The sequence below is a fragment of the Elaeis guineensis genome, chromosome 14 (genome assembly GCF_000442705.2).
Source record: "Elaeis guineensis isolate ETL-2024a chromosome 14, EG11, whole genome shotgun sequence".
NCBI lineage: Eukaryota > Viridiplantae > Streptophyta > Magnoliopsida > Arecales > Arecaceae > Elaeis > Elaeis guineensis.
Genome location: NC_026006.2, coordinates 35909873 through 35920879, shown reverse-complemented (window position 1 = coordinate 35920879; position 11007 = coordinate 35909873). Strand labels below are relative to the sequence as shown.

The 11007-nt window shown below is 37.2% G+C and overlaps 1 protein-coding gene across 1 annotated transcript; it reads left to right on the top strand.

Annotated features, from left to right (window-relative positions):
* Positions 1 to 8480: 8480 nt before the first annotated feature.
* On the top strand, positions 8481 to 10132 carry LOC105035124 (presenilin-like protein At1g08700). The gene has a single exon (XM_010910548.4). The coding sequence runs from the start codon at positions 8655 to 8657 to the stop codon at positions 9942 to 9944; it is 1290 nt and encodes a 429-aa protein (XP_010908850.1). The 5' UTR covers positions 8481 to 8654; the 3' UTR covers positions 9945 to 10132.
* The last annotated feature ends 875 nt before the right edge of the window (positions 10133 to 11007 follow it).

Genomic DNA, 11007 nt, shown 5'->3' with positions numbered 1-11007 from the left:
ATGAGCTCAATCGTTAATAGACCGATAATTAATTTTAAGACATAATTTTCAACAATCATGATTATAAAATTTGGTAGATGGATGTGAAAACTATCTTTTTAAATGGATATCTTGAGAAAGATATCTATATGGAGCAGCCTATGAGTTTCACATCCAGTGATAGTGATCACAAGATCTACAAGCTACAAAGGTTCATATATGGACTCAAGCAAGCATCTCGGAGTTGAAATACTCACTTTAATGATGTGATCAAAATATTTAATTTTATCAAAAATAAGGAGAAATCATGTATGTATAAAAAGATCAGTGGGAGCACTGTCATATTTCTCGTATTGCACGTGGATAATATCCTCCTGATTAGAAATGATATTCTTATGCTGACATCGATCAAAGTATGATTGTCAAAAAAAAATTTCATGAAGGACTGAGGAGAAGCTTCCTATATTTTTGATATAAAGGTCTATAGAAATAGATCTAAAAGAATAATAGAACTCTCACAGAAAATATATATAAAGGAGGTGTTGAAGAGGTTCAGCATAAAAAACTTCAAAAGGGGTCTCTTACCCCTTAGGCATGGCATTTATCTCTCCAAGAAGATGTATCCTGACACACCTGAGGAGATTCAATACATGAGCAAGATCCCTTATGCTTCAATAATAGGGAGCCTTATATATGCCATACTATATACACAACCTAATATAGTTCTTACCGTGAGTGTCACGAGCAGATATCAGTCGAATCCAGACGAATAGCACTGGATTGCTATGAAGAACATCTTTAAGTACTTGAGAAGGACTAAAAATTTATTATTGATCTTTGATGGAGGATCAGAGCTGGAAGTAGAAGGATATACTAATTCGAACTTTATGTCTGACGTTGATTATAGAAGGCCTACATTAGGGTGTATTTTTTTATGTAATGGTGGATCGATTAGTTGAAAAAATTCCAAACAACCGGCCATTGCAAATTCGACCATGGAAGCCGAGTATATCGTCGCCTCTGAAGCTGCTAAGAAAATATTCTGGTGCAAAAAATTTGTTGCGGAGCTGAATGTGATGCCATCAGATGTCATTGCACTATACTATGATAACAATGACACCATAGCCCTCACTAAAGAGTCCAGATCTCATCAGAAGTGTAAGCATATAGAGCGATGGTTTCACATCATCCGCAAATATCTCAAGAAAAGATTCATCGAAGTGTAGAGAGTTGACTCTGCACAGAATGTGGCAAATTCACTGACAAAGCCTTTCAGCCAGCAGAAGATCGAAACTCACCTTAAGAAGATGGGTCTTAGGTATATGGGCATTTAGCTTTAGGTCAAGTAAGAGTTTGTTGGATGTGTGCCCTAGAAGCCAATTGTTGGCTAACACATTTTATAATTTTATAATATAAATTTATACTTATAAAATATTTATTATTAATAAAAAATAATTTTTATTTTCAATCATGTCTTATATGTCTATAATTTATCCTAGAGATTAACAGATGATTTTGTATATTCTCAAGATGTTGAGAATTTGAGACATATATTATTAGTAGTTAATTTTTAAATACTTTCGATCATAAGATCATTACAGAGGATAGTGATCGATCTAGTTAGCTTGGTGCACAAATCACCTCCCTTCCGGATGGATGAGTTTCGAGTCCATAAGTATGGAGACACTGGAGTGAAAGTATAGGTAGTTGTTAGAGAATAACTTGCACTGAGTATGACCATCATGAAAAACTCCTTGAATGTCTACTCACTCGTCAGTGATCTTCTTGATGCTGCAGTGGTGTGAGTGGTGCTTTAATCTGTGGTGGATTGGTTATTCGCAGTGAGGCTACTGAGTTTGACTGCAACTAAGCTTGAACTCTTAGCCATTTAAGTCCTTACGAGTATGTTGGCTTCAGTGGGTTCAGATTCACTATTAAGAGTAGGATGTATCTAGATAGAATCTATCAATCTTGATAGAAAAGAAGAAGTCCTATGAGATTTGCGACACCGAGTTTAAAAAATCTTTGACCAAAGCAAGTGTGAATACTGAAAAAATTTTTTTACAGGATTCATAAATGAACTCAAGTCGAGTCAATCTAGCATATGACTGATGTTGGGATTTGATGAATTCTTCATGACCTCCATCGAGTTGGGACTCATGATAGAAGGATTGAATCACACGATAACTGTATTTAGAGGATCAATATTTTTATTCTGCTGGATTGTCACTACATACTGTCAGATATCATTGGTGGATTGTGGGACTTATCGAGCATCATCTTGATGATCGATGACCTTTGAAAGATAGAGTTGGAATTATTCCAACCCATCGAAAAGAGTTTTGATAATATTATGATGAGGATCATAATATATCTCACTACCAGATAGAATAGAACCTATAAGATCACACATTAAGAGATTTAATCTTGGATTAATCAATTAGACTTGTGAAGTTCCAATTAGGTTAGATGAAATCCTATTAGGTTTAAGATAACTATGCTAATACATGGTTAAACCTAATTCTTCTCTGGATTTAAATTTCTTATTGGATAAGGATTAGATCAAGTCTATAGCCTTGAACCTAATCTAAATTTATTTTGATTTGAATTTAGAGGGGCACCTAATTAGGCACCCAAGAGGATTGGATCAAGCCAATTAGGAGATGCAAGCATTCTTTATTTTTCTCCTTTGAATTTCCTTGTTTAGCATGGATTAAAAGGAAGGATGAGTGGGGGGTGCACGCCACCTCTGGATGAGATCCAGAAGGGGCACACGCCTCCTCTTCTTTTAGAAATTCCAGGGGCGCATGCCCCTTGTGAAAGCATGGAGAAATAGAGGGGCGCATGCCCCTCTCTACTTTGTTCATGGAGAGAAAGAGAGAGGGCATGCACCCCCTCTCTTGTTGCATGAGATGACTCATAGGGGCACCAAAAGTTGGCGCCCCCTCTACTTTCCATATTGGGCATGGGCCTTTCCAATTGGGCTAGATTTTTTTGAAAAGAAAATCAAATTAAAAAAAAAAAGATCCTTATGTGATAGGACTAGCCTTTTAAGCCTGATTGGAGTTTGATTTGGAATAAAAAAAAAGCTCTATCTAAAAGGTAGTCTCCTAAGGTTTGCTTATGAATTTAGAATTCAGATTCAAGACCCCTCCCTGTCTCCATGCCCTCCTCTCCTTCTCCTCTCTGTCCAATGCCCAAAGGTTGGACGTCCCACTTCTCCACACACCCAAGGTAGTTAGGCAATTCCTTCTATGCCAAAAGAAAAGGAGAAAGGCTATGAGTCAAGAGTTGAGATCGTGGATGAAGATCAACTATTGATCAAGGATCCAAAAGGCTGTGATTCATCTTGGGAGAGACTTATCTACAATGAGAAGAAAGATTCAAGATTGATCCTGATGGATATCTGTAGAGATCGGATACGTGTGTGGCTTAAAAAATCTTCAAATCTATGATCGTCAGCTGTGGTAAAGTTCGACCCGCACTAAGATATTGAGATCTGATCTCAAATTTACATTCTAAATTTTAGATTATGTATGCCATAGATCTGGGCACGGATAGTTTATAGATTAGATTTGATGCATGCTGGGTTAAAAGGGTTTAATCTAGATCTCTTTCACTGTATTCAAAAATATTTTGAAATACATGCATGAAACTGCCTTGGTTTCTAACAATTTGTCCTCCAACAAATATCACAGTAGGTCCAAGTATGAAGTTCCTACCATAATGAATGAGATAGAAAATTTGTTTGAAGCTATATCTACCAATACTCTGAGGACCAAATTATATAGTCTTTGTAGATTAGTAATCATTTAAAAACAAGATATATATTTTAAGAACCATAGAGATATATTATCCTATATATAAGATATGTAGGAATATAAGAATGTATAAGAGAGCAAGAATTATATCTAGAATAACATAAGAATACATGTTGACATAAGAATGCATAGTTCCACCATGAAGTACAGGTACAATGATAAAATAATGTACTACTAACAATAGATACATGTGTACAAACAAAATAATCTATAAAGACATAGACTATTATTTTTCCTATGTTTAAGTTGTTAATAGAAACTCACATTATAAGGACCAAACTTAGTTGGTTTTCGAAGTTTGTGGACCATTTAAAACCTTCACATATACTCTAAGGACCTATCAAGATAGTCTAAATGATAGCACCCATCAACTTCAATCTAGCCTAAATAGGGCATAGTAGATCATAGAGCATAATGAAAATCAGGTAGTAACAAACAAAAGGCAGTAACAAAAACATACAAATATAAACATACCCTTTATTGAATCCTTTCCAAATCCATCTCAACAACTGCACTAGGGCACAATCAGTGACAAAGAAAGGCAAGCATGCTAGTGGAGTCACACATCCTAGTTCATGATAATGCATAGCTTTTTATCGACTCCCTTTGTTTTAATAATCTTAGTTCATGATGTCCTAAACCCTTTGATTTCATAATCCCAAACAAATAGAAACAACTTTTTAAAATTTCTGGTTATCAATTCCCAAACAATAGATACATACACATTATAAACCTAATATTTTAACTTGCACTAGGATACATACCTAAGTTTGATGGAAAAAAAAGATGCCGAAGACAATAAGAAAGAAAGATGATGAACAAATCCTAGCCAACGAACAATGTCAATGAGAAATGCCGAATGTATGACCTTGATGAAGATTGCTGGATGATCAGGAAGAACCATATGAAAATTGATTGTCTTGTTCAAATTAGGGAAGAAGAATGGTTTTCAATTAGAGAAGAAGAGGAGAAGTCTTGTGAAATTAGGGCACAAGCTGGAAAATAGAAGATAAACCATCTATTTAGATAGTTTTAGCCATATAATCATCTATTTTGGCCACATCATTTGAATTTTTAAATGTTTAAAACCATATCAAGTCAGTGCCGATTTCAACCATCTAAGCAAAGTTAACACCACATACACTGAGGTTGCTGCATCAGATTTTCGAAGAGAGAAAGTTGTCACAAATGTGTCCAAAGACCACATTTAAATGGTTCAAAAAGTATAGGGCCTAAACATTAGAATTTTCTAGTTTAAAGATATTTTAATAAAATGTGCATTAGTTCAAGGACTAGAAGCATAATTTATCCTAAATTTAATAACTATCTTTTTTAATGAAAATAAAAAAAACTTTAATTATTTTAAAAAATTTGTACTTAAGCATAGTTTTCAATTTTAACATATTATTTCAAGTTTTGCAATTAGGCATAGATACTTTATAAAATATTGTAGTGTTGGCCTACTATCAACTATTATCCAATTTTGCCATTAACATGCTCCTATAGAAATGTGTTTGGAAAAACATGAAAAATAAAAGTTTATGTATATAATTAGAAAGGGAAAAGGGGAAAGAGAGAGCCTTGATGACCATGAGGCCCTTACCAACAGGAGTCTAGGGAAAAGTTGACGGCCTGAATGAGATTAGCAGCTGCATGGTTTAGTGTTACATATATCATTTAGGATTAGAAGAACTGGTGAACTCTTACCTTGGCTTAGGTAAAAGTCCTTGACCATGCCTCCATGGATGGTTTTCTAATGCACTATAGGTGGAACTTTACACTCAATAGCATTGTTAAAGGAGTATCATTAATTATGAGTAGAACTCCTTAAGGATGTAACATATGTTGGTGAAAGATCGGATGCATTCTAACTATCCCCTTGTTTCATATATCTCCCTTATCTAATGGAGTCTTAGGGAAGGAACCGAAGGATGGTGTTCCTTCTCCAACACCCTAGAGAGACCTACTCAAGCCTCCACCTTTTTCAAGCTAATGCTGTAGAGTAATAAAAATTATAGGTCCTCTTTCCACCAACTAGTGGTATTGTATTAACTTTGCTCTTAGCTCTTCTTACCATGCCCCTCCTTCTAAACATCTGGGTCCTTTGTCCAATATGTAAAACCTAAGTAGTTCCATAGTTCTAAACCTAGTGCCTACTTCCTCATAAGGGTGTGGGACTCTTCTCCAAGCATCATCAGGTTGGCCAAAAGAAATAGAGAATATGGGAGAACTTTTTATTGAAGGAGAGCTAGAAAACTCTAAGATTTGCTTGCCAACTGAAAATATTCATTTGCAGTGCTATTGGGAGCATCGCTATTGGTGTGGTCCACTTCTATCTAGTGATAGAGGATGTCCACCATCTGAATGCATTGCAAATAGCTAAAGCTCTATAACACCTTCATTTGATGTTTGACTAGGAACTAATTAAGTTAGTTTAATATCTACTTAATCACATTCCCATCCTAAAACTCTCTAATAATGCTTGCTAGCATGGCACTATGTATCACATCTTTTTCACTTTCTTTATTCAATCTTGGTCTTATAGAGATGGGGCCACTCCTTATTATCTATAGTATAATGTTTTATTTTTACAGCATGCCATCCTATACTTGGGACATAATAACTACTGAGAAGCTTGTTTCTAATTTCACACACATTGGTCAAGTCAACTCTAGAACATTAATTGTTAGAGATTTATCTATCTTCAAAGTTACAATCTTCTATGAGAACTTAAATGAGATCTCTCGCTCCATCAATGCGACTCTTGGAGATGCCCCCTACATAATTTTGGTTTCTATTCATAATGTTGAATTTGATTATTCGATCCATTTTGATATTTATTTGAGGCCAGATTTTGAGCCAGATTGGACTCCCTCTGGTTTGCTGTTTCAATAGGAGAATGTTGTAGGGCCTCCAGACAATAAGAAGGATCTTGCCCCTTAAATCCTTCTTCATTGAATTATACCACTAATGAAGACAAGGAGGACATGCCCTAAGATCTGGAAGCAATGGTGAATGAGCCGCATGAAAATGGAAAAAATAAAGACCGGAGGAGTTTATCATCTCCTCCTAATATTCCTGATGCCTGTGCCCTTGTTTCTCCTATCAACTCTCTTATTGTACTTATAAACTATATTTGAATCTCAATTTGATGTTTTATAGTCTCTTCTTTATACCAAGGCATCTATGCATGGATTTCTAGGAAAAAATAATGTTTAATGATTCTCGTTATTGATTTTAGCAAATTGTATAAATTCATGATGAAAATTGATTGTATTCAGGCAAGGTATTATGAAAACCTACTTTCTTCTATTATAAGCTTTTATTGTCTCGTGATGAAAATATGCAATTCGATGATGGTGTAGAGGTGGGGCATAGGAGAGGTTAGGGAAACAAAGGGAGGATATGGTTGCTCTCATCTTGAAAAATAGTAGGTGAAGGAAGTGTTGAGAGGTCATGAGAATAGTGTTTGAAGACAATAGGAGAAGGAAGCAAAGTGAAGAAGCGAGACAAATGCTTGGAGAAAGAAGAAGATGGGAATAGCTTTAGGGAGGACCTAGTGATAGATGGGAATTAAGATGGCATTCGAGATCTAATGGGTAGTGAGGATGAGACCCTTCTTCCCAAGGGCCTCTTAAGTGGCACTAGAGGAAAAGACCATATTGGTGGTGACGAGGATTTCTAATTATTTATAAAAATATATATTTTCTACATCTTTTTCAAAATATTTTCATGTCATTTGTATAAAAACATGTTAACATCAAAATTGGATGTTGATTGATAGTAGGCCAACATTACAATATTTTGTAAAATATGTTTATCCAATTATAAAAATTAAAATGATATGCTAAAATTTAAAAAGATTAGATATAAAATTTTTTTCAGCAATTAAGCTAATCAAAAATAAAAAATAAATAGTTAAAAATTTTATAAAATTTTAGATAAATAGTTTGTATATTTGCATAGAATGAACGTAATTGTGGGTTTGAAAATTATATAATAATGAGAATTTATAATTTTATTATATATTATTTTAAAAATTTTTATTAAAAATAATTTTGTAAAATTATAAGATATATCATGTTGTTATAAGATGGACATAGTTGTCCCATCTTGACTAAAAATAAAATATAATATTTTAATATATAAAATATTATATAATATCGTCATCATATTGTTATATTATATAATATGTTACTATATTATAGAGTAAGAGGATCCAAATCCATTTAGATAAAATAAATAAAATTAAATTATAATTTTTTACATGTATGTCCTTCTAAACATTGAAATTTATATGAAGATCCTCGTAAAATTACTATATATATATATATATATTTCTATAAATTTTCTTTTTATATATCTATCTATAAGGATATTTTAATCATTAAATTTTAAACTATTAATCTTTTAACGATATTGGATGATATTAGTATATGTGCAAAAAAAATAAAAAAATAATATATATAATAAATATTTTATAAAAATATATATGTAAATATTAATTTAAAAAAATATTTATATAAATATAAATATTTAGGGAGATATATATATATAAATAAAATTTAATTTTATAAGATAAGTTTTGCTAACGTGATCATAGTTGAGATTTGACAGGAACATGTAGTTTGGCCCCTCAGCCAGACCATTGCCCTCTGATTTGTCTAAATGCATCAGTTCACCCGACGAAATACCTGATTCACGTTTTCTCTCTGTTTTCTCCCTACCTCTCAACCATAGTGCGAACTAGAAGAGAGAGAGGACTTCTCCGGCTTGGGACGCCAAAAATGTCTCCCCCATCTGTCTGATCTCCATCCCAATTCCCTTCCAAAACCACCGATCGGACGGCCGGCGATGGAGGGCAGCATCATGGACTCTCTGGGCGTGGAGATCATCGGCGTGATGTCCCCCGTCTCCATCTGCATGCTCCTCGTCGTCCTCATCGTCTCTTTCCTCTCTCCCCCTCCGTCCGCCGCCGTTGCGCCTCCCGTCACCGCCGCCACCCTCGTTTACCTGGAGTCCCCCTCCGACTCCCCCGCCCAGAAGCTCGAGGGCGCCCTCCTCAATGCCGCCGTCTTCGTTGCCCTCGTCGCCGCCGTCACCTTCCTCCTCGTCGTCCTCTACTACTACAACTTTACCGGCTTCCTCAAGAACTACATGCGCTTCTCTGCCTTCTTCGTCCTGGCCTCCATGGGCGGTCCCATCCTCCTTTCCCTCCTCCGCCGCCTCGCCCTCCCCGTCGACGCCCCCACCTGCCTCCTCCTCCTCTTCAACTTCGCCGCCGTCGGCGTCCTCGCCGTCTTCTCCCCTGCTGTCCCCATCCTCCTCCGCCAGGCCTACACCGTCTCCCTCGGCGTCATCGTCGCCGCCTGGCTTACCAAGCTCCCCGAGTGGACCACCTGGTCCCTCCTCATCGCCCTCGCCCTCTACGACGCCGTCGCCGTCCTCTCCCCCCGCGGCCCCCTCCGCATCCTCGTGGACCTTGCCTCCTCCCGCGACGACGACCTCCCCGCCCTCGTCTATGAGGCCCGCCCCACCGTCGCCCCCTCCTCCTCCTCCTCCTCTTCCTGTCGCCCATCCCCTCCCGCTTCCGCCACTGCGTCCTTTGGCTCTGTCGAGCTCCAGCCAATCGATCCCCCTCCTGCCGATCACCGCCCAGTTCTCAGCGCCCCGGACTCCAATTCAGATCATGCCGTCATTGAAATTGAGAATCTTGATGAGGAGAGGTCCCCTTTGATGCCATCCACTGGATCATCTACTGGAGGCGATGAGCCGCAGCAGCGGCCGCAGAGTGCTGCCAGGACCGGGATGAGGACTCGTTCTTCTTCCCCTTCTCCGTCTTCTCCTTCATCGGATATTGAGATGTTTGAGACGACGAGGGGCATCAGGCTCGGCCTCGGCGACTTTGTCTTCTACAGTGTTCTTGTGGGCAGGGCGGCGATGTATGATCTGATGACTGTGTATGCTTGTTATCTGGCGATTATTTCAGGGCTTGGATGCACCCTCATCTTGCTGTCGGTTTGCCGGCAGGCACTGCCTGCTCTGCCGATCTCAATCACACTGGGTGTGGCGTTCTACTTCTTGACTCGGTTGCTGATGGAGCCGTTTGTGGTCGGGTCATCGGCCAGCTTGGTGATGTTCTGACTGACTATTTTTTACTGTTGTTTTTCTTCTAATGGTATACAAAAAGTGAAAGATGAATCCTATTGTTTTGCGCAATTGATGTTTCATAGAGTCACAGATTCTAATGCTCTGTGGATGCTGATGTTTTGCGCAATTGATGTTTCTAATGCTCTGTGGCTGCTGATTTCTTTTGTGTGATACCATTTATATATCAGAAATGAGCTGGATATGTGCCCAATATTTCCTCACAGCAGAGAAGTCGGTTGACAAATGACTATGTTAGTGCTGGGGCTTATATTGCTCGAGAAGAAGGGATTTTATGGTGTTTTTTTTTTCCTAACAAAAAGTTTCTTTATATATTACTCTGGCTTTTGAGGGTATTGGTTAGTCCCAAAGCTTGAATTGCTGTACCTTCAACTTATTAACCAGAATATAACTAGCTTGCTATGCTTGTAGCAGGGGTTTTCTGAAATAAAGATGACATGATGATCAAAACAATAAATTGGTGACATGTAAAAAATCCATGTGTATCTGCAAAATAACATATCAACGGAAATTGTGCAAATGGACTGATTATGCATGTTGCATGTCATCACTTCTTAGGATATAAATTTGTCATATGAGGTTAACACATGCCGTCATATGATGATTATAACATTGTTGGTGAGTCATGTCCTTCTTGGCCACATGGGGGTTTTTTTGATTCGACAATGTGGTGGTTTGCAATGCCTCACAAGCAGAAGAAAGGGGTCATCAAGAATCCACTTTTCACCAAAGAAAGTCACTTTGCTAAAGTTTGTCCTTTGTTGTCTAATATTACCATTATCTGTCTCTTTTATTGTTCTAAGAAGAAACTTTTAATATTAAAAGAGTGCAAGTGTGTTCAAGATATGGTTTGCAGAAACTTCTTCTGGCTATCTCACTTTAAAGCTTGCAATTAAGTCATAGCATTAGCATGACTTGAAATTACATAAAACATGATATCTGATAATAGGTTCCACACTTTGTTGTTGCGTCAGATTACCTTATAGCATTAATGTAACATGACATGATATACAAAGCATGTAAATTTCGTTTTAGAGCT

Bases quoted from the DNA above. Each gene is read 5' to 3' on its own strand.
- LOC105035124 (XM_010910548.4), top strand. From the start codon at position 8,655: ATGGAGGGCAGCATCATGGACTCTCTGGGCGTGGAGATCATCGGCGTG.